Source organism: Haemaphysalis longicornis, unplaced genomic scaffold, assembly GCF_048455015.1.
Source record: "Haemaphysalis longicornis isolate Haplotype H1 unplaced genomic scaffold, Haemaphysalis longicornis Haplotype H1 scaffold_9, whole genome shotgun sequence".
Classification (NCBI taxonomy): domain Eukaryota; kingdom Metazoa; phylum Arthropoda; class Arachnida; order Ixodida; family Ixodidae; genus Haemaphysalis; species Haemaphysalis longicornis.
Genome location: NW_027526460.1, coordinates 41,592,954 through 41,615,227, shown reverse-complemented (window position 1 = coordinate 41,615,227; position 22,274 = coordinate 41,592,954). Strand labels below are relative to the sequence as shown.

General features: G+C 49.3%; 2 protein-coding genes across 8 annotated transcripts; one reads left to right on the top strand and one right to left on the bottom strand.

Moving 5' to 3' along the window:
- The first annotated feature begins 13,081 nt into the window (after nucleotides 1–13,081).
- LOC144153716 (uncharacterized) lies at nucleotides 13,082–14,966 on the top strand. Of its 5 annotated transcripts, none has more exons than XM_077685402.1 (6): nucleotides 13,083–13,562; nucleotides 13,663–13,794; nucleotides 14,314–14,420; nucleotides 14,536–14,581; nucleotides 14,642–14,774; nucleotides 14,835–14,966. In XM_077685402.1, the coding sequence occupies exons 1-3, from the start codon at nucleotides 13,555–13,557 to the stop codon at nucleotides 14,351–14,353; spliced, it is 180 nt and encodes a 59-aa protein (XP_077541528.1). In that variant the 5' UTR covers nucleotides 13,083–13,554; the 3' UTR covers nucleotides 14,354–14,420; nucleotides 14,536–14,581; nucleotides 14,642–14,774; nucleotides 14,835–14,966. The 5 variants fall into 5 exon arrangements, with proteins under 5 accessions (XP_077541527.1, XP_077541528.1, XP_077541531.1 ...); XM_077685405.1 differs by having other exon boundaries at nucleotides 13,085–13,562; nucleotides 13,663–13,753; XM_077685401.1 differs by having other exon boundaries at nucleotides 13,082–13,562; nucleotides 14,314–14,581.
- A 2,606-nt stretch (nucleotides 14,967–17,572) lies between these two features.
- LOC144151777 (uncharacterized) lies at nucleotides 17,573–22,047 on the bottom strand. Of its 3 annotated transcripts, none has more exons than XM_077682914.1 (4): nucleotides 21,937–22,047; nucleotides 19,612–19,720; nucleotides 19,241–19,407; nucleotides 17,573–17,781 (listed from the first exon to the last, which is right to left on the bottom strand). In XM_077682914.1, exons 1-4 carry the CDS (start codon nucleotides 21,953–21,955, stop codon nucleotides 17,765–17,767), a joined length of 312 nt encoding a protein of 103 aa, XP_077539040.1. In that variant the 5' UTR covers nucleotides 21,956–22,047; the 3' UTR covers nucleotides 17,573–17,764. The 3 variants fall into 3 exon arrangements, with proteins under 3 accessions (XP_077539040.1, XP_077539041.1, XP_077539039.1); XM_077682915.1 differs by lacking the exon at nucleotides 21,937–22,047 and adding an exon at nucleotides 21,806–21,833; XM_077682913.1 differs by lacking the exon at nucleotides 21,937–22,047 and adding an exon at nucleotides 21,623–21,795.
- Nucleotides 22,048–22,274: the final 227 nt, after the last annotated feature.

The following is a 22,274-nucleotide window of genomic DNA, read 5'->3' as shown; positions in this document are numbered from 1 at the left end:
CAAGCCGTTCTCGTGCCCGAGCGAGGTATTCGCCAATAGAGTGTGTGCGAATGCAGCGTATACAGCACCCGTTATACGTGGACAGCCCCAGCAGGCTCTGAATCGCGCCGATGCCCCCACTGTAATCATGATGACATACCAAATCGCGTCCACATCATTTGACTGTGTCCTTAACCGCCCGTAAACGCCATCAGCTTTTAACTGTCCAGCACCCGCGACTGAACTGGGGCACATTGCATGGGCGCGTCCGCGAGGATCCAGCTGCTCTAAAGCTAATAACCCAGGACGCCCTTGAAAACTGTATTTACAAATTTGTGCAGCACTCTGACCTACTCTTCCGGACTGACGATATTTGTCCACGCTCAATATTTACAGTGTGAACTGTGCATTTTTGGTGCCACTGACTGACTAACTGTGCCTTTGTGAACAGGACCCCAAGACTGTAACGGTGCACATTGTGCATGTGGATTGTGACCGTTCCCTATCTCCTCCCCCTCCCTACTACCCGCAGGGCCTCATTGCCTCTCGCTTTCAATAAAGTGTTTTACTCACTCACACCAGATCTACTGGTAAGACATTGCCATCTTCTTAGGCGTTCCATCGTTCCAAAAAATTCCGCATAGGAATTTTTTTCAGTTGCGAGAAAATTTCCAAACCATGGTGGATTTTCATCCGCCTTTTTGCACTGAGAAAGGTTACGAAACTCGACTACAGACCCCGCAATACTACCCCATTATCAGAGTTAAAAAAAAAGGCCTCGTGGCCGAGTGGTTGTGTTTCTCACCCATATAGGAAACGGAGGAGTGTGGGACCAATCCCCCCAAGCCTTACATGTCCCATCACGATAAAAATCGGCGTCGGCATCGTTGGGACAGAAAGACGGTTATAAAAATACATTGACCCTGCGCCACACCTTAGAAATAAATCAAAGAAAAAAAGCGTGCACTTCCGCTGCTAGGCGACGCCAGGGCATGAGCACAGCTCATCCATGTGGAGGAGCGGAGAGTGAGGCGGCGGCAGCTCGCATGCTGAGCGAGAGAAGACTGTGTGGTTGTCGCTCTCCTCGTTAACACCTCCAGTGCTCCGGTTAAAACACGCATAACACACACGACCCCGCCGTCGCAGCCGCGAATAGCTCCATGCGTATGCAGGTAATAATTAGTGCGTTTCACCCGCGAGTCAATAATGTGTTCGCATTCCTACACATAAGCAGGCTTAAGTATGTGTGCCGTGTTTTTGTTTGTTTTAAAGCGAAAGGAGGAGGAGGAGGAATGCCTTTAATGAATGAAGAGAAGTCAGCCTGGCAGCGAGCTTGGCTTGCTACTCCACATGAACATTAGATGTGCGAAAGTGAAGGGAAACGAAGACACAAAAACTCATACAGACACTACAAAAGCAAATAAGCACACAAACTGACAAATGCAAGATCACGCACACGGCGCACAAACAGAAGTGAAGTTAAGGCACACATTCACAGAGTTTCCTTCAGGCCGGAGTGACGGAGAAATGACACCAAAGCCCGTGTACTCCGTGTTGCCGCGGCAGTTGAGTGCCAAGGACCAATGGCGTCACAAAGCTTCAATGGTGCGTCAGCACGCAGTCCCAAAGTTGTCTTCCAGGTTAGCCGCGGGGTGTCATAACGGGGACACACACACAGGACATGTTCTATGTCCTCACGGACACTGCATACTTGACAGTGAGCGAAAGCTTTCTCATTTGGATCGATGGCGTCCTGTCAAAAAATAACGCATCTCCCCGTGGACCGGCTGGTCGGCCGAAAAGCGCTGGTAAGGGACACACGGCGCGTGCGTGAAACCAGGCTTCCGTTGTGTAAAAACGGTTGCCTGAAAAATCGCGAAAAAGGAACGGTTCTGTATATGTAAGAGAATACATGCATCGATGATTACGAAGGAGTAGAGTAGCCCATACAAAAACGCCTTATGGGCGTCTATGGAAAAATGTATGGTGAGCTATGGCCGCCTATGGTTCCCTACGGTCACCCATAAAAAGGCATAAATTAGGCTATAGCCAGCTATTGAAGTTTTTATACATCCTGCACTAAAGACTGTAAACTATACAATTCTCTTTAGACGATTATAGAATATCCTAGTGTTTTTAGTCTATAGAGTCAAAGCTATTCAGGTTACTGTAGCCAGCTAAAGAAATATGTATGGCTTTAGTTCTATAGACCAGCCGCGACAAAGCTTTTTTGGCTGGCTATAGACCATTGTTTAGCCTGAAGTCTACAGACTTGAAACCATTCAGCTGTCTTTTGCCAGCTATTGGAAAAAATATGTCCTCAATCTAAAAAGAGACAGCCACAAAAGCTCTTTTGGCTGCAGCTATGGGCTGTTTTTTAGCTCTAACTTCACAGACTCAAAACCATTCAGCTGTCTTTTGCTAGTTATTGAAAAGAGTTCGCCCTGAAGCTATAGAGAGAAAGTCATAAAAGCTCATTCGGCCGTTGTTTCGCTCTAAGTCTACAGACTTGAAACCATTCAGCTGTCTTTTGCCAGCTATTGAAAAGAGTTCGTCCTAAAGCTATAGAGAGAAAGCCATAAAAGCTCATTTGGCTGGCTATGGGCCGTTGTTTAGCTCTAACTCTACAGACTCAAAACCATTCAGCTGTCTTCTCCAGCTATTGAAAAGAATTCGTCCTAAAGCAAAAGAGAGAAACCATAAAAGCTCATCTGGCTTGATATAGCCATTGTCTAGCTCTAAGTCTACATACTTGGAACCATTCAGCTGTCTTCGGCCAGCTATTGGAGAGAATTTGCTTTAAAGAGAAAGAGAGGCAGCCATAAAAGCTTCTGCGGCTGGGTACAGGGCAATATATAACTGTAAACCTTTAGACGTGTGACAATTAAGCAACATTTTGCCGGCATTAAGAAAGCGTTTGGCGCAGAATTTACAAGCCGGCATCCATAAAGGCTTCTTTAGCTAACTACATAATAACATAAGGCTCCAAGTCTCAAGCCGCTAATCGAAAGGTGTAAGCCTATAAAGGTATAATTCGAGCTCTGCTGGTTTCAATATGACGTATGACGTGAAATTCATATACTCATGATTTACCTAGCTACATCTACAACACAAATTGAATAAAGATGATGAGGTTGATCGGCCGGTTATATGAACGTATTTTTTCAATAAGGTTAGGTACTTATCATACCAACCTTACGGGAAAAGTACAATTAAAGGCAGCTACTGATTAATGCTCAAATTCAGGTTGCAACTTTGGATACTGCGCGTCGGCAAACTTTGCAAATGAACGTGGACCGAAAGACGTATAATTTCGGAGAATTCTTCTTCTGCGGCCCTTCGCTGCCGCGGTCAAGTGAAAAAGCGGGCTTCTCTGAAAACGGCCCTCACAGCGTCGAAGCAGATTGGAAATATCTTTCGCGGCCCACGGTACGGTCTCTCAGGAATATGGTGGAAGCTGCGAACAACCGCATTCTTTCTCCCGCGGAGCCCACTTTCAGATTAGTCATTGAGAAAGGGGGAGAGCGACCCACGCCGGACGGTAGGAGGCGCGGTGAGGAAATTCTGGGAAGCGATGAAAAGGTAGAGGGGACACCCCATCTTCCTGTTTTATTTTCTGTTGTTTGTTTGGCATGCTGGTTTTGGCGACGGGTACCAAAGGACACGGCCGTGCGGGCCGCGCTGTGTTAGTATTCCTGCGCGCAGCAATGCTAGTGACAGGGAACCGGCCCACTCGTCGCAGCCAACTCGTCCTAGGAAAACTGGTCATAGGGAAACTGGTCAAATAGGGCATCTCGTTCTAGGTGATAACGTACTAGGAAAAGTGGTAGCACTGACCTTCTCGTGCTAGGAAGAGTCGTCTCACGGTTCCATTTTTGGCCGATGTCGAGGAAATGGGGAGAGCAAGTTAGTGGCTTCAAATCTTATAATTATTCCCAGGCTGACCTCTTCAGAGTTCGGGGGGTCCTCTGCTTTTGTTAGTTGGCAGGCGGTGGTTGAAATGGCTTTTCTATTTTTTAACACATGTTCCTCTGTCCCCTTCTTATTTCACTTCTTGCTGCAAAAAAAAAAAATCACAGTTTTTTACTGGGTAAGGGGTTTCTTTTCAGGTTTATTTTTTTTCTTCTCCTTCCAAAAAATATTCGTCACTTTTCCTGTGGAGGGGGGGTTGACTTTTTCTTTCTTTTGCGTTTTCTTTTCTTTCTTTTGTTTTGTTTTTCTTTTTGCGTTATCTTTTGAAGCTTTTTGCCTGCTTGTGTATATATCTATAAAAAGGGCAAAATATTTGCCTCTTGTTTGTTTGCAGGTGGTGGTTGAAATTGGCTTTTCGGTTTCAGCACAACTTCCGGTTTCTTTTTTTGCTTTTCGTATCCTTCTATAAAATAATCTTCACACAAATTTGTGTGAGTGTGTGTGGGGGGGGGGGGGGGGGTAAACTTTTAAGTTCAGCCTTGACTTTCGCTCCCATATATAGGGGATATGAAGACCAACAAAACGAAAGTTACCCAGCTTGACAATCATCGTTTGTCAGCAGGCATGAAAATAAAAGATCAACATACTAAAAAGCGAAAACACCGAACGAAATCGCAATCCCAATGCAGCGCCGTCACTTAATTATCAAGAATGAAAAAAAAATGTATTAGAAAAAACAGAACGGGCAAACTAAATCTAATATAAAAGGCTCACGTTATTAGCTGCACAAAGAAAAAAAATAAGATACGCTGTCTGGCTGGCGCGTTCCTCGAAGGCGACAAAGGAAAGGATGGTGAATTGAAGGAGGAGTGTAAGAATGTTTACGCATTAGATGAGAATTATCTTTTGTACTCTTTCATTTGAACATGATAGACGAAAAGCGTAAATTGTGACGAGTTGGCCGAGTGTCCAGTTGCCCTAGGTTACGAGTTTCCCTAGTGCGAGATGGCCTATGACGACTTGCCCTATGTGACGAATTCCCCTATGACGAGTTGGCTGCGACGAGTTCACTTTTGACGAGTTCTCCAAGACCCCTAGTGACAGACAATTTTCCCTGAGTACTGAGAACAGATACAGCTTTTTCGGATGAAGAAAGCAAAACGTTAAGCGATGTTGTATTCACCAAATAAAATAATTTCCAACGAACAAGTTAGAAAAAGGTCGAAAGATGGGCACGTTTCTCCGCACTATTTGCTAGCGCGATGGACCTGCTTATACCAGGATGTACTCAGTCAGCCACATCTCGCCTCCTTGCTCATGTGCGCGGGCATGGCACGTGTTGCCTGGTGCTGGGAATTTACGATTCGACGGTAATGTGTGTGTGTGCGTGCGTGCGTGCGTGTGTGTGTGTGTGTGTGTGTGTGTGAGAGAGAGAGAGAGAGAGAGAGAGAGAGAGAGAGAGAGACTCCAAGCCAGACTCCCAAGTTTTGTCTAGGGCTTCTCGGATGCAACTAAAACATTGCTACACAGTTATTTATATTCTTTTATTACACGTACTCCACTATGCCCCCTCCTACCCAAAAAAACAGATCCTTCCTCTTCAACAGGGCTCGCAGAAAAGACTGCCATATAATTATTACGAAGTAAGTGAAGCAGTGGTAGTCTAGAGTATTCGGATTGATTTTTATTAAAGTTCTACGACATTGCACTTTCCACACTGTACACTGCACCCCTAATTTTCAGCCAGACCAGCTGGCCTATAGTGTTGCTCCTTTCACTGCACCTCAAAAATTTCAGGCGGAACAGCTGTGCTATACTTTGCTGCTTTCTCTGTACACCAAAATTTAAGCCGGACAATTTCAGCTGGACCAGCTGCGCTATAACCTTACCGCTTTCACTGCCGTGGCCTCCGCGATCGGCTGCCGGCGGTAGCCGATCGCGGAGGCCACGTCACTGCCCTCAAAGTTTCAGCTAGAACCGCTAGGGTATAGCATTCTTGCTTTCACTGCACCCAATACTTCTGCCAGACCAGCTGGGCCTTACCGCTTACACTGCACCCCGAAATTCAGCCGGACCAGCCTTGCGATTTTCACTGCCCCCAAAATGTATGCAGGGCCAGCTGGGCTATAGCCGTATCGCTTTATTTTACTGCAACCAAAATGTATGTTCTTGGATGAAACCAGCATGAATTTAAACAATGACGAAGGAAGTGGAACACAAGGAGAGCCAAGAATGTCTTTCCAACTATCCCAGCTTGCAACCTCCCAAAGTGTATGCCGGAACTGCCGGGCTATAGACTTACCTGGGCACTTGTGCTGGCCTGAATTTTCTGCTATCGACTGGACCACTTTCAGTGCACCAAATCTCCCCATCGGAAGGACTATAACCTTGCCCATCTTCGTGCTGACATCCTCCACCAGCTTCGTGATGTGCCGATTGCTGGACATCTTGGCGCGACTCGGGCCTACGACTGTGTGCGGCGACGCTTATACTGGCCCGGCCTATTTACCAATCTGTGCGATGGTACGTCACGGCTTGTGACCTTTGCCAATGCTGCAAGACACCTCACTCACTTCCAGCAGGCCCTCTTCAACCGATTGACGTTCCTCCCGAACCATTCTTGCGTGTTGGATTGGAACTTCTCGGTCATTTCCCCTTATCCCGCTCTGGCAACAGGTGGATCACTGTTGCCACCTATTGTACCACGCGTTACACCATCACACGTGCCCTTCCCACCAGCTGAGCCACGGACGTCGCCGATTTTCTACTACACGCTGTCATTCTGCATCACGGTGCTCTTTGTCAGCTGATCACGGACCGTGGTCGGTACTTCTTATCTCAGGTAGTTGACGACCTTCTCTGCTCCCGCCGCATTAAGCACAACCTCACCATGGCCTATCATCCGCAGACCAATGGGCTCACTGAACGATTTAACAAGACACTCACGGATACGCTCGCTATGTATGTGTCCACCGACCATCGTGACTGGGATGTTCCTCTCCCTTACGTTACTTTCGCCTACACTTCATCGCGCCTCGACAATACCGGCTACTCTCCTTTCTTTCTCCTTTTCGGCCATTGGAAACTGTGTTTCCTGACTTGACCACACCAATGACAAAACACACTGCCAGTTTTAAAGCTAAACGATAAAACAGCATGGGCGGAAATGTATAGGACGCATAGGAATTTTGTAGTTTTCGTTAGCGACGCGGGAAATGGAAATTATGTTGGGAAGCTCCTTGGTCCACCAGAAAACGGAGCATTGGGCAGTTGTACAGAGCCAGCATAACCTTCGGGCGTGGGTCGACGCTCGAAACAAGTTAGTACTGTATTTTGATGTCCGCAGTGCCCGAAGAAAACATGCGCAATGGCATGGGCCCGCGTACATAAATGCTACCGACTGCCGTGTCTCATCACGAAGCAGGCACTAATAGTATAGTTAAGGCACTCGCTTGCTTGACAGCGACCGTGATGTTCAAATTGAAGCATGGTTTCAGGCTACGACATAACATATTGGCAAAAAATTGCGAAGTTTACGGTGACAATTCCTGTTTACGGTGATGATTCCTCGCTAATTTTGGTTACTTAAGTAATGCTGACTGTTGCTCAAAATTTCTTTCATGCAACATTTTAGGACGTATAACAGTAATGGATCCATGCAGGATCACATCAGCGCGCAACCGTATGGGGGAGCGCAGAAGTGTGCTGGTGTTCTTGAAAGAGCTTGTGGTCTGCAGCCTGTTTTTTTTTTTTTTTTTTAATTACTACATTCGTTCACCATGCCAACTCGATTGAGCATTGAAAGAACGATACTCTTGAGCCCACAAAACTTCAAAAAAGGCCAGAAAGAGAGAAAGGAAAATTCTACTAGAAAGGCACGTTCGTTTCTTCGCCACCAGTACGAAGGCCCTTCACTTGCACACACTGCTATGATGGTTTTAAAATTGGGCGTAGCAGTGGATGCATGCGTCGGTATGTAACGGGGTAACAAAAGTCGCGATAACAGGCACACCATGCAACAGTGGCTACCTCACATGCAGTTGCGTGCCTGTAAATGAAGCAAACTACTAAAACTGCAGCGAGAACAAATATATTTTTAACTCTTCATGTACATCATGGACAGCGGTAACTCTTCATGTACTTAACGCTGTCCCGATACGCTCTGAGTAACCCTCGTCAACTTTGTGCATCATAGGATATTCAGGCGTTTATATCAGCTGAATTTACGTTTTCCATCGTTCAAAGTTACCTATCCGCTTCATCGTGGACGCTCCTTTCAACAACCAATTCAAACACAAATATTGCACTCGAAATAGAACGAGATACAATTTTTTTGGCCCGCAGACATAAAGGTACTGTGACATTGTGTAAATATTAGAAAGCGATTACTTAAATATAAAAAGACTGCAGTGATCACGCAAGGATAAGTCAGTGGTCAGGGGAAGAAAATGACTTACAATTGTGGTCTCTTTTGTGCGTTGGCACTTCCCAAAGCCAGGGCGCTGCTGTCCTTGCTCCGTTCTGTCATATCGCCGTTGTGACTCCGGCCCCTGAATATACACTGCTCTGGGTAGCCGCCGCCCACGGAAAAAGCGACCATGGACGCAATGGAGGGGCTTTAGTTGTGACCTAGGTCGAAGATAGCCATCGGGTATTTGTTACTGTCGCGACCGCCGTCTGCAGGGCTGGTGACCGTCGTGCCTTCACGTTTAGGATTAAGTCTGGAACTCGTGCGGCGAGCTGCAGCGTGCCCTTTTTGTCAACTGGCTTTTACCCAGTTGCCTAGGTTAGCGAAAAATACCGCCGAATGAATCTGCCTAATTGCAGAGGAGAAAATGACTGTCTGCAACACCGCTTTCAGAAGGGGACATGCAGTGCGCGCAAGCTGAGACCAAGCATTTATCCCACCTCAACACCCTCCCGGGCTCCACAGAAACGTGAAAATGAAAGAATGAAGGGGGGATGCACGGAAGAGGGGCATACTTTACTGCATTCAGGTAAAGCACACATTTCGCCCAATACGCAGACCCATCGCTTTTTTCAGTTAAAGGGGCCTTAAATAAGCTGCCGAATGTTACGATTTTGCATGCGCAGCCACTGGAGTATTATCCAAGGAACGTCATCCCGCAAAAATTGTTTAAATGCGTTAAGTATTAGCCGAATTATCGCTCATTAAAAGGGGCCACCCATAAGGCCTGGGGCTCTCTTCCTCTAGTAGCTCCTCCGAAGCACTGTGGAAGCCACGACGTCATCGACCCGGCGCAAGACCACCGAGAGAAACAGGGCAATCCATCACCTTCCTTGATGTACGTGCAGTCATTGGCTGCGCTAAGCCCTGCGCGCGCTTTTTTTTAGCACTCGACGTGCATGCTCCGCCCACCAGATTCCGGTTGCATGGTGAGCGCTGTCGCTGTGGTTCGCGTTCGCGGCGCCGTACTTGGCAATGTCTCGTGCGTCATACAGGCGTGTCAGAGCCAGAAAGAACTGCGTCAGAGTGCGGCAGTGTGGCGGCAAGGTATGGTTGGTGAGCCAGGAGAGAAAGTGAAATCTTTTTTTCGTGTTTGTGCGGCCCCCGCTTTACGCGCAGAGGTGTAATATTTGGTATACGTTGTCGTGAAGGGGTACTCTAGCGATTGCGCGATTGAAATGGAGACCTTCGGAAGCCTATTTAGGGCCCCTTTAACTTGCAGGAGTATTGATTGTCTGCCACCACCGCTTGCACGTGGTTCTGCTTACACATACAAAGATCTTTTCCCTTTACGGCCTTCATCGTACCAGTCTTCACCAATCAATGTCTCTCTTTTTTTACGCCGCCAGTTAGTGCGCATTACTCCTTGTTTTTCCGGCCATACCGTGACGAGCCAATCTCCTCTGCTGAGAACGACTCAGTCTCCATGTGGTGACATGCCAAATACAAAGGGGCACAACGTGGTCTGAGCTTACCCGAGGGCGCCATTGCTTTTGGAGCCGGGCGCTTCGTTTTGTGTAAGCACCAATGCGTTATGCGCACTTGTTCACAGGCGACGTACTATGCATAACAGGCAGCACAGCGCGGGCCGGAAAAATTTCGCGGGGGGGGGGGGGGGGGGGCTGAAGCCCGGTCAGCACACTCCCCCCCCCCCCCCCATACTCCTGGCTACGCCACTGGCGCGAACCTAGCCGGTTTGTGTTTCAAGCGAACCCTCCTCAACTGAGTTTTAGCTCACCGAGTTTTGGCTCAGCGTTAGCGAGTTTTGGTTCACCGTTTTTCACGGTCCGCTCCGCTCATAGCAAGCGGAAGCGCCATTGCGCATGCGTGGCACGGTTGCGCTGAGCGGGCTGCCGATACCAAAGCGGACCGTCGAAAACGGTCAACTAAAACTCTCTACTGTCCGCATGCGGTGCGGACAAAGAGTCATCAAATAGACCCGCTAAATTCGAAGGCTACTTTCCCCCAAAATGACCTGAACTAAGCGGTCCGTGTTCGGGGCTGATGTGTAAGGGATCATATACCACTAGCCAACAGGATTTATTGTCTCCATTTCCTCAATTCCGCGACATGAGGCGCTCAACCTTTCATATTCTGAACAAATTCATTCATTCATTCATCTACACAAGTCTTACCTGGCTGCTTACATGCAAACTTCTTTGTGCAATAAACCGACACTGGTGTTGAATAAACCCAATACAACAGCTGTTCGTCGTGACGCACGCATATGAGTTAAAGGATGTTGTGTCTGACAAGCGTTCGCGGCGACCTTTGGCTACCAATTTCCAACTTATTTGCCAGTTCCCTGTGAGCGTGATTGTTTTGAGGCCACCACCGCCGCCCGCATAACCATCACCAAAACGGGCAAAAACCTCTTTCAGAAGTTGCGCTATTGACCCTGCAAACGAGTGGCCACCGGTGAGGCCCCGCGGCTCCTTCCCACCAGAGGGATATCCCGAATAGAGCGGTCCCTCCTCCTCCGGTTCCGCACCGGCTGCTACAACACAGCAGCACGCCTCCACAGGCAGGGTCGCAAGGCCACACCCACCTGTGCCCACTGCCCCGACCCCGAGACGTTAGATCACATCCTCTGCTCCTGCCCTGCGTACGCTGGTGCCCGGAACAAACTGGTGTCTGGGTACCGGCGGCTGGTGCTACCGTCAAGCACTGCAGAGGACATCCTGCGTCCTTGGGGACCCTTCATGCTGCACCGAGAGGCATTCAGGCTGCTCCTCTCGTACCTCGACGAGTCAGGCCTCAACACCCGCCCATGAACTGTAGAAGCCCGACCCCACCGGCTATCCACCCCCTGCCCACTCTCTTGTGAGCGTGGATGTGTATGTGTGAGTGCGTGTGTATGTAACCTAAGTGTGTATGTATGTAGTCTGTGCATAGCCTTTTATAGCCTGTTATCATATTTAATTTTTCATTGCCCTTTCAGTGTTTTTTTTTCCAAACCACTTTTTTCCCCGGCGAGACCTGTGCCCTCTGTCGAGAGGCAAAACTTCGCCTTGTAAATATTTTCATTTTAATAAACACTTTCTCTCTCTATTGGCTGACAACGTCGATAGCACCGTTATCAGGTGATTGCGGAGAACACACAGAAGCGCGAATGGGCGTTAAAGTGACCGAAAGCCGCCGCCACCGTGGCCGCCTCAAATTCCACCTCGCCGAGTATGTGCCCGGTTGAGACGACGGCGTGAGCCCATAATTCTCCAACTGGAAAGGCTTTCCGAGCGGCATTTTCGCCGGTGTATTTCATGCCTACGTATGCGCAGATCACCGGTTGTCGGTTTATGCGCGCACGAGTTGCGGGGGGGGGGGGGGGGGGTAAGGGGGAAAGTAGTGGGGCGTGCACGCACAGTTGGCCTTCATGCCTTTTCCGATAATGCCCGTTGTGCCGGTTCGACGTTTAGATGTGCAATTTTCATGGCTCAATGCGTCCTGTCTGTTGTCTTTCGTAATCGGTTTGGGTCTGGGTTGGTGTATTAGACAGTAAGATGATTACGACGGGGGCGGGAAACCGACGGTTCCATGTTTGTCCGCTAGAATAAAAGCCAGCTTTAACTCGCTATGGGATGGCCGCGTTTCGTTCGCTTCGAGGAAGAGTGGGAATGGCGTCGGCCCGAACAGAACCGCGAATAGGTGAATAGGAAGTGATACCGCGTGCCGGCCTAGTTGGAGGCGATCGACGGCAACGTTGCGCAAAAACAAACGAGGGCAAATAAGAAACGAAAGGACAAGCGCCCTTTCTTGTCGTTTCTTCTTTGACCTTGTTTGTTTTGCGCAACTTCGCCATGTATAGAAAGCCGCTACTAAAGTTCCTCTATATAGCTCCCTGCGGGACTCTAGCCGCTACCGCCGCACTGCGCCCTCTAGTTCCAGCTCGTCGAGTAGCTGCGAATACCTCCCGGATGAAGGGCAACTTGCCCGCTTAAAACGCCGGCGTGGGGCAGTATTACTTGTTCAGGTTTCTTTAACTTCTAAGCCCGCGCACATAACCGGTTGCCGGCGTGCACGGCTTTGGGGGAGGGGTGCGTGCACGCGGTCCTTGCTGATGGCGCCTCCGTTGTGCTGGCGGGAGGTTTAAACGCGGTCGTCAAACGGCCCAATGCGACTTGTCCGGTGACCTCCCAGTGATCGAGCGGATTGGGTTGGTGTGTTACACGAACAGTGAGATGCCTACGAAGGGGGAGTCAGCTCCTAGCTTGTCCGCGACACTGAACCTTGGGTCCTTCAAAGTTTCATTCAGATAATTGGCTAGGAAGTATGTTCAATCGCCATTTACGAACAAACGTGTTTCCTTTCATGCACTCCGTGGACTGCGTCCAGCTTCGCAGGTCATTTTCTTCACAGAGTGGAAAGGGCACTAATTTTCTTACAGCCACGACTCGTACGCACCCGCCGCGATGGCTAAGGCTAAGGCGTTGTGCTGCTGAGAACGGGGGCGCGGGTTCGAGTCCGGGCCACGGCGGCCGCTTTTCTAGTGGATACGAAAAGTCCAACCGCCTGTGTATATACGAGATTTCGGCGCATGTTAAAGATCCCCAGGTGGTCAAAATCAATCCGGAGCCCTCCACTACGGCGCGCCTCATCACCTTCATTTCGTCGACGCGTTGAACCTTTCAATCAATCAATCAATCAATCAATCAATCAATCAATCAATCAATCAATCAATCAATCAATCAATCAATCAATCAATCAATCAATCAATCAATCAATGACTCGTACGCAGTAGCATTTGTGTTCCCGCGCAGTCGACTGTTTCGTCAAGACATGGCGTTTTTTATTCGGTTTCAAAAGCCGCGGAAGAAGGCCGGTAACGGCCGCATGATCGATAGGACCGTGCAATCGCGCCAGCCGAAGCCCCTAGCCGACATGAAGAACCACCAAGCAGAAGGTTATCTTGCTCCGTGACGCAGCATAAAATGCCTTGTCATGCATGCTCCGGTGGCCGCGCGGCTGCGACTTGATGCGATAACTTTTTCGTTTTGTTTTACAACTGGCAGAATGTTCTGGAAGACCATATCGATGTGAAAGAGTGGAAGGGTAGGCGGTAGCCGACCGATAGCAGCGCTCTGTAATGCCAGGATAAGCGCATTTTAGAACAAGGGGCACGCCATCTTGCCTGCCGTTCTGTGGCCTGCCTGTTGCGCATCGGGCGCAGAGTAGCTGGCGGCGCGCTGACGGCGGCGATGGACAGGTGAGTTTTTTTCCAGGCGGTATGCTGTCTATTGTGGAAGTTTGGTTCGCGCTAAGAGGTGTTTTAATGTAATAAGTGTTGTCATTTTTGTTTCCTTCAGTCGTTTTTCGTTGTGCCTGTGCCATCCCCGCTCCCAACCGGCTCGCTCGGACAAGCAAATGCCCGCGAGGGCCTCACGGACTTCCTTCACGGTATGCTGCTTCACAGTCTTCACCGACGACTCTTCCAAGTGGTGAGTTCCGTGGCTGAAGGCCCGGCGCGACATGCGGCGTGCCCACGAAACCGGCTTTCGTATCATTTTTTTCGCGACGCTGAACGTTTGCGTATTTGCATTTTCCTAACCGAGCGCACGTTAGCCTCGGAGCCGGACGTTTCCTGGGCCGTCGCGACGCAGGGATTCCGACTGTCGCCAAAGCTTTGCGGTGCGCGTTAGGCTGTAGCTTTCGAGACAGCGGCGCAGTGGCGGTGTTGGAGCCCTTCGCCACTGCCTCTAGCGTCCGACTCAGCTCGGAAGCCCCGTTAAGTTATGGTGATAGTCGGTCTTCCTTTCCGAACGCCGCGGTAGCCGAGGTATATTCACTTCGATAATGCCTTCCGCTCGCACGTCCTCGGTTCGCGCGGCGTTCGGAATACAGTCGCCACCTTCAACAAGCATCACTGAAGCACGGAACGCAGCTCTGCGGTCCGCGGCGCCAAATTGGGGTCGTGGCAAAGGCGAGTGATGGAATTGGTGTCCTTGGTTCCTTTTCAGGTTCGCGTCCGGCACCGCCTCCGCCCTCCCCTTTCCCTGACCCTTGTGTTGTGTCTTATTGCACTTGCTCCTTCCCGCAAACATGCACTACTCTTCTGGCTAGGCAGGTACACGTCTCCATCTGTCCTGTCTACTGAGCTCGACGACGCGTGTTTTGTACAGAGGTGTTTTCTGGTAATAAACGTGGTTCTGTCGTTGTTCGTCTGTTACTTTGCCTTTCAGCGTCCCTTCCCGTTCCTGCCAGGCGTAATCATGGACCCCGCATTCGGTAAGCCGTGATTACCTTCGAAATTGCAACATTTCTAACGTGCTTTGCCTTTTGTTCCAGACCACCTCCTGCCTATGCGTACCGGCCACCGCCGAGCAGGACGGGGCCGTCATCGAGACGTCCAGAATGCCGTTCGAGGCGAGCTGTACATGGCTGCGCCTGTCTTGAAATCATTAAACCCTGTTTGCAATCGGTAAGGAATGGTGGTCGCCCTAAACGTTACATTTTTAACGTGATTTGCCTCTTGGTGCAGACCGCCTCCTATCTATGCGTCCTGGTTACCACCTTGGAGGACGGTGCCGTCATCGAGCCTTCACGGATGCCGTTCGAGTCGAGCTGTCCGTGGCAGCGCCTGTCTTGGAATTAAACCCTGTTCGAAACCGGAGTACTGCCTTTGTCGTTTGTACACAGTCGATGCGGCTCGCTGGCTCTGTCGGCTCGAGCGACATCAAGTACTGTGTCGGTCTCTTGTACCTCGTTTCGAACAGTATTTTAGCAAATCCTAGTCGTCATAATGGCGCTCATTAAAGTTCGGAGAGACAAAAAAAGAGCGAACAAGTTCGCACTCCTAGTGAGCCTAATTCCAAAAATGATTCGCTAGGAGTGCGGTTAGGGACCCCGTGTGAACGTCGCACCGTTCATGAATGAAGTTCTTACTCGGGCACTTTGTCCTCTGGCTGGTGTGAAAGTGTTCATTCTAGGCAACGTGTCCTCCCAGGATTTGGCCCCGGACGGCGAAAAAGGTAAACGGACTGTTGTGTGTAACTTGTACAGGCGAGTTCGGCGTAGCCGCCGGCAAAGTAGCATGCGGACAGAAGTCTGAACGTTCTTGTCGTCACTCGTAGAGTTGAGTGTAATACTCGGCGTACTGTTTAGTTTTCTCAGTGGCTCTAACTGCACCAATTTGTGTCCAGATAAACCATGGCGTGCCATACCAGAGTTGTATCAGATGTAGCTGCTGAAAGATTAGCGATTCAGTATCGACAAGTGTTGTACGTAAATGTGCAGTGAAGGGCTCGATTATGCATGGTGGCAGTGCGAAAAACTGTCGCAAAGCGCCTCAGTGACGCTAAGCCCCAAGCAGATCGCCACAGAGGAGCCTAGCAGCCCTGCCAGAGTGGTGCATTACCTGTGCGGAGGATGAGAGCCTGTGGGGAACCCCGACTGAGTTTTCACCCCCAGAGGGACGTTTGCTTCAAACTCACCGGAAATAAACAGTGTGCGCGCGTTCTGGTGTTCGTAGTGATGGCGACATCAGTGTCTGTTGACGCTGCCAAGAGTCAAAAGACGTTTGGTTATGTCTCCCGCCTACTTGCTTGACCAGCGGGCTCCTTCATCTCTAAAGCAGGTGTGCCCTGGCAGAGAATATATTTCCTTCGTGGTCAATAAAAAATGCATAAAATGATTCACGATTGTTGTCCTCCCTTGCTCCACTCACCAAAGCGTTCAGCACTAACCAGAGGCACCGAAAGCACAGCGGCAAACAAATAATGTTCACATACGGCCATATTTTCGCTTCAAACCAGAGGAGTCCTATTCGACGTTAGAAATACATGTACTGAATTAAGTAAAGAAACAGTAATGCGATAACAGACCAGGTAAAAGAAATGAAAGAGAAAGGAGCAAAAGTGGAAAAAATTGCTGAAAAGGTACTGAATCAGGCTTACGGATTATGCGTGGGGCTCAATCTCTGACAAGACGACTAAATCTGCCGGCCACTGTATACCGCCATCTAACCTCCACACGTCATTGGCGCAGAGAAACGCCCTCTCACGGACAGACTCCGCCATTAAATGGCTCTAATAATGTTCCCTAATGCGTGTGGAACTAAACACATGAGTAATTTGCCTGGTCAAGCTAAGGTTGAAAGCTTCAGAACTAGCGCTACTAGCCACGGGTGTACTAATGGGGACGAAAGGTGTACGTCTCAACTCAGCCCGCATGCAGTCTTTGCCTCAACGGGCGCTTTCTAACCATTCCGACGGCGCCGAAAAGGGCAAAAAAGGCGCCAAGAGGCACGATTTGCGTCGCCGTTATCAGGAAAATCTTTTGCTGATAAGGGGGGTATTTTCAAGCATTCTTTAGCAAAACTTTTCACTCAAAGGTGTAACCATGGTGTAACATTAGGCTGTGCGAAAAGGTGTAAACTTTGACTCCCTTGAGGGTGTACGTGCTGACTCTCTTTTGCAGGGCTATAACTACCCCCTTTGAGGGAAAAAAGTTTCGCTGAAAAGACCCCCCTTATCAGCAAAAGATTTTCTTGATAACGGCGACGCAAATCGTGCCTCTTAGCGCCTTTCTTGCGCCTTTTGGTGCCTTCAGAATGGTTAGACAACGCCCGTTCAGGCCAAAGATGTTCGGGATGCTCAAAATATACGCCCCTTCACATCCACAAGCCTGCGAAGCTGTAATTAGCCACGCATTACCGAGTTTCGCGTAATTAATTAACGGAGACAGTAATTTAGAAATCCGCGGACCTTTAAGCAAACTTGCCGTGTTTTTGACCATAGTGCAGAATACTTCGGCTCGAAGGGTGAGAACTTTCATGTTATCGCGCAAATCTTTTGCTGATAAAGGGGGTCTTTTCAAGCGTTCTTTAGTTAAACTTTTCACTGGAACTGTGGAAGTATAAGCCCCGCAGAAGGGTGTCAGTCCTTGCACCTGAGAGAGAAAGAGAAATATATGTTTATTGGAGAGGTTGGCCTAGGAAAGTCAGAATTTGCTCCCTTGCGTGCAGCGTAACTTACCGTTTAAGGGAAACGTTCACATCACGTGTGTAAGTTTTCTCTTCGACGTGAGTTTTCATGTGATCTTATTTATTCGTATTCAGAGATCTTACTGAGTGAGGGTTTGTTCTAAAACGTAGTTTCCCATCCAAATTCCCTTTTATATTCATATTTTTAATTTTTTCTTTTCAATTCTGTACATGCACGCCACTGTGCTCAAGCTGGCGTAGCCAGCGAGCTCAGGAGCCTTGATAGAGGCAGCAAATATTTAGAAAACTCTTTTATTTTCGCAATTGAAGCAAGGAGTATGAGCGACATGGCGAGATGCTACGACGTCATGTTTTGGCGGCGTGAAGGATTGCAAGCTTGTACAGAACACGGGCAGGCTTGGACGCACTTCGGGTTTGGAACTTCAAAGAGGTGTCGTGACTTGTCGAACAAGGCCAGCGTGCTGAAGCTAAGTGAATGCAACATCTGAAAAAAAAGAACACAAAGAAAAAGCCAAAGTTACACATATACAGCAGTCGGGAACAGAAGCAGCTGCGGGCTGGCGACCCGGTTTATTACAGCTCCATCAAAGGGAAGGGAGCAGGCCGATAAGCATCCTTAGGCACCACAGATTACATGAAATTAGTTTTATAGACTTTCAGTCATGCTTCTACGAGGTCGCGGCTTCGATTCCCGGCGGCGGCGGTCGCTTTTCTGATGGAGGCGAAAAGCAAAAACACCCGTGTGTACGAGATTTCGGCGCACGTTAAAAAAAAATGGCAGCATCTCAACTCCATGGATAATGGCGAGGGTGTGGAGTACGGGGACCGTGACATCCAAGTTGCACCCCGAGTGAAATCCGATTTGCGCCCCGACTGTCATTCGATTTTAGTCACTTTGCCTCCGCTTGCCGCGGTTTCGTATTCGGGGAAGCTCGTTGTCTTCGTAAACGTTAGCAGCAGTGTGACGCTTCTTACGTCCGTTTCCGTCCATGGCGGGAACAGGGTATGGGATTTTCAGAACCCGCTTACATACGCGGTGCACCGCGGCGCCATCTCGTGTTTCCGCGTAGCGCCATTTAGCGTAGTTCGATGCAGTCACTGTGTATTACAACTTGATCACAACCTGACTACACCGGTGCTTTTGCACGTTTTCTCGTTGCTAGATTATGTTAGTGCCTATTTTCTAGTGTTTTGGAGTGCTCTTGTACCCTTTTAGATAGTGTCCGCACAGATTTTCGCTTAATGGTGGTGTGCGCACGGATTGACGCGGACGGACATTGGGAGGTCCTAAGGTACTCCGCACCCTTACAGGCGAGGGAGTAAGCCGTTTGGCTCTCGGGTACTAACTCACGGTCGTAGCCCAATGGGTAAGACGACTGACACTACCTCTGTCTGGTCTACCAAACACAGGCTCGAATCCTGCCGGTGCCTGTGTGATTTTTTGCGATTTTAAATGTTATGCGCACGGACGCGGCCGGACATTGTGAGGTCCTAAGGTGCTCTGCACCTAAAAAACGCGCCTCGTCGCCTGCTTTGCGTCGGCGCGTTAAGCGATACAATCAATCAAGCTTTACAGCGCAGAGTATACAGAGCAACACTTTGCCTTCCAGCCAACCCCTCTACAATACGCTTACTCTCAACTGGCACCGTTAACACGATCCCCCAGCCCCTCGAAGACCACCGCCTCAGCCAACTTGCTTGTCTATCCACAACCCCCTAAGGTTCGTTCCTCCTGCATTAACTGAACCTCACTGCTCCACTTCGACAAGGCCACTGAATTCTCATATGGATGACTTTTGAAATGCATGCTGGCTTTCTCTCATGCTACCTTTTACGGCCCTTACGAAAGACTTTTTTATGTCATTCGGTAAGTTGGCTTTCCGAATACGCGGTTGGTGAGCCTCACTATGTCGGAACTGGAGCGCACCAAAGGAGCATCGTACCTATGCGCCTCCTGGACAACGTCGAGAAGGCAGAGAGGGGGCCAGCTGGCAGGCGCCTCTGCAGCATCCCAGGAGGCTGTTGATGCGGCGACCAGCCTCGCGTGCAGGGCCTTCGCATATTGCAGTCCAAGTCTGACGATGGAGTCTCCAAGCCCACGATGGAGAGCCTGTGTGTGCATGGTAACCACAGAGAGGCGTTTTACGTAAGCTTTGCCATTGCCGCAACAGTGCCGCAAATAGCTATGAACCAGCCCATCTGGTCCACATCGCGTGCATCTCACAGGGAGTGACCCAGCTGCTGGCAAGGGCAGGGGGTACTCACACCAATGAGCCCTCTCCATTACCAGGCATGTACGGGCTACCAGCACTACCTTCTGGGCCGAGCAGATCCGACAGGTCCGCACACGGGGCTCCCCAGGCGCAGAACCTTTGCCCGAAGCAGGCAGCAGGCACGCCCAGCTCCAAGCCCTCCAGGCGGCCCTGCGACATGTACAGTGTGTTGCAACGATAACTGGAACACTTTAAAAATTTTTCCTGAGCGATCCGCCGCTCTGTTCACGCTCAAACTTCACACAAAGGTCGCATTTTGTGGTCTATTTTGTTTGACACCGGGAACAAGAACGGTACTTACCTGTTTATTCTGAAAATAAATAAAAACGATTTTCGCCTATGGGAAAATGGCGGCGATTTGGACGTGCGAGCCCGAAAACCGGGTTTTCTGATCGTCTGTTAGCTCATTTCTAGGTGCATTTTCTGATCGTCTGCTGCACCATTTGGCTCCGTACGTGAATCCCAAACGTGCGTTTCCCTCTGCAGGTGGTTCCGTCGTCCCAACATCAACTTGCGCTGGCTCGCACGTTCAAATCAGCGGCCATTTTCCCATAGGCAAAAATCGTTTTTATTTATTTTCAGAATAAACAGGTAAGTACCGTTGTTGTTCCCGGTGTCAAACAAAATAGACCACAAAATGCGACCTTTGTGTGAAGTTTGAGCGCGAACAGAGCGGCGGATCGCTCAGGAAAAATTTTTAAAGTGTTCCAGTTATCGTTGCAACACCCTGTATATATAGAGCGACTTCAGGTGAACCACGGTGTACCCGATTGTGACCAGCCCACGTCCCCGGGACCATCGCCATACCTCGACTCCGATGGTAACCCAACAGAAAATGTAACTGGTTAAATTCCCATTTGGGCCCAGCTGGTCCTTGCTGCTCCCAACTGGTACCAGCTAGTTCCAGCTGGGAATTTAACCATAAAACAGTGGTACCAACTACTATTTTCTCTTGGGAAGGTCACAGTTCTGCAGCAAGAATGAGATTTTTTCATTTAGTTGTTCGTGTCCCACATGCAAAAGAAAATTTTTGGCATATAAGCATTCTACGCCCGTACAGCAGCTTCCAGTGTAAGGCCAATGGAGCTCATTCTGTGCAGTCTGCATCGAATTTATGCACTTACGTTATTGCTATGGCCGAAGAAAACACTCACAACAAATGACTCCTTCTCAACATTGTTCAAACGGCCAAAAATGACCCAAAAGGTAGTTCTCTTGCTTTTACATATTTCCAGGCCGTCTGTATTTAAGGTAAAGCTGAATTCTGCGAGAGCTCTGGACAGTATTTTGCGCAGTCCTGCTTCTACACCGAAGTGGCTGTACAGTCGAAAGCTTTATGACAGTAAACACGGGAGCGCGTGCCGCTCAATACATGCAGAGCGCTCCGCTAAGAGGATGGCGTGCTCTCGCAGTTTGCGCGGTTGGCGGACGCACTCCCTGAAAGCGCTTTATCGCGCGCCTGCCTGCTGCATCAGTTTCGTCAGGGAGGACAACATATTTGTCACCCAATCGGGCAGCGAAAAGCGAACGTTTTAATCCGTTCGCTACGTTTCGCGCTTGATAAAAAGCCTCGCATCGGCACATTCTCCGGAATCACCTCCAGATATCTAACGTAGCTGCCGCAGCAGCGTAATCAACCGTTGTCAGGGGGGTGGGTCGGCCAAATGTACGAATTGTGACAGTTCGCCATCCCATCGCTAGACCTCCGTGCATGTACTGAGGGACACGCGCTCCCGTGTATACTGTCATAAAGCTTTCGACTGTACTTTCCCCTGCACGTTGCGAAGTACCACTGGACCTCGTTATGTGTAGCATGGCTCTTGCAGCCGATGGCAGTGAAGAAAAACGCGTGTGGCTGCGCAACACACCAAGCAGTGAAATAACCGCGGCATAGGTCGATTTAGAGTTTACCGCCCACTCCTGCAATTTGTGCCGAAACGCCAATGTGGTGTCTTTATCGCATTCGTTAACAGAAGTGTGGTCTGACAACTCGTGATCTCCGCTGGACAGGGGCCTCGCAACGTGACTATGTGGCGACGATCTATTACAGACCCAGCAGGATGTGACACGTTAAAGTTCTTCCCGTCGTCATGAGAACCTTGCTGCTGCTGGTGGTGGTTGCTCCAACTGGGATTACGCCTATTACGCGCGCATGCGCTAGCTTCTACACAAATCCCACGTTGTTACGATGTCGACGGCTCGGGCACACTGTCAATTTTCGCGCTGCCAACTAACGTGGAAAATGCATCGGTGCGGCGCTTCCGTTCCCGCCTGAACTGGCGCTCGCTGCTTTCCGACATTTCGAATCCAGTAAAATTGCACAGAGCGTTCGCCTTCGTTATTTGCACCCACGATAAATGACTTACCTCTTTGCGGGCCTGCCATCTTTTTCAAGGCCGACTGGCTACAGATGGCTTTCGTCTTCAAACTTTCAACTTGGCTTGACTAAAATACGCACTTGCGCATGGTTGCCAGCAGCAAAATAGAAGTGCTAAAAAATTGTTTCGCAAGAAACGCATGCACATACTAAACATGTTCTCTTTTGTCTCATTTTTAGTTTTAAAATTTGGAGAAGTAGTTTGTATTCTAATAAATGTTGAAAATGAAGCCAGCCAGTTATTTAGAAGCGCTATTTTTTTCACCTGTATTACACACAAACAGCATGGACGAGAACGCTAATCACTATCTGTGTGTAATACCTGCG

Bases quoted from the DNA above. Each gene is read 5' to 3' on its own strand.
- LOC144153716 (XM_077685404.1), top strand. From the start codon at position 14,150: ATGCCTTCCGCTCGCACGTCCTCGGTTCGCGCGGCGTTCGGAATACAG. The intron at 14,277-14,535 runs GCGAGTGATGGA...TTTGCCTTTCAG, and splicing joins AAATTGGGGTCGTGGCAAAG to CGTCCCTTCCCGTTCCTGCC. The intron at 14,775-14,834 runs GTAAGGAATGGT...CTCTTGGTGCAG, and splicing joins TTAAACCCTGTTTGCAATCG to ACCGCCTCCTATCTATGCGT.
- LOC144151777 (XM_077682913.1), bottom strand. From the start codon at position 21,662: ATGACGACGGGAAGAACTTTAACGTGTCACATCCTGCTGG. The intron at 19,721-21,622 runs GTCTGTAATAGA...TACATGTCGCAG, and splicing joins AACGTGTCACATCCTGCTGG to GGCCGCCTGGAGGGCTTGGA. The intron at 19,408-19,611 runs GTAGTGCTGGTA...ATGCACACACAG, and splicing joins GGATCTGCTCGGCCCAGAAG to GCTCTCCATCGTGGGCTTGG.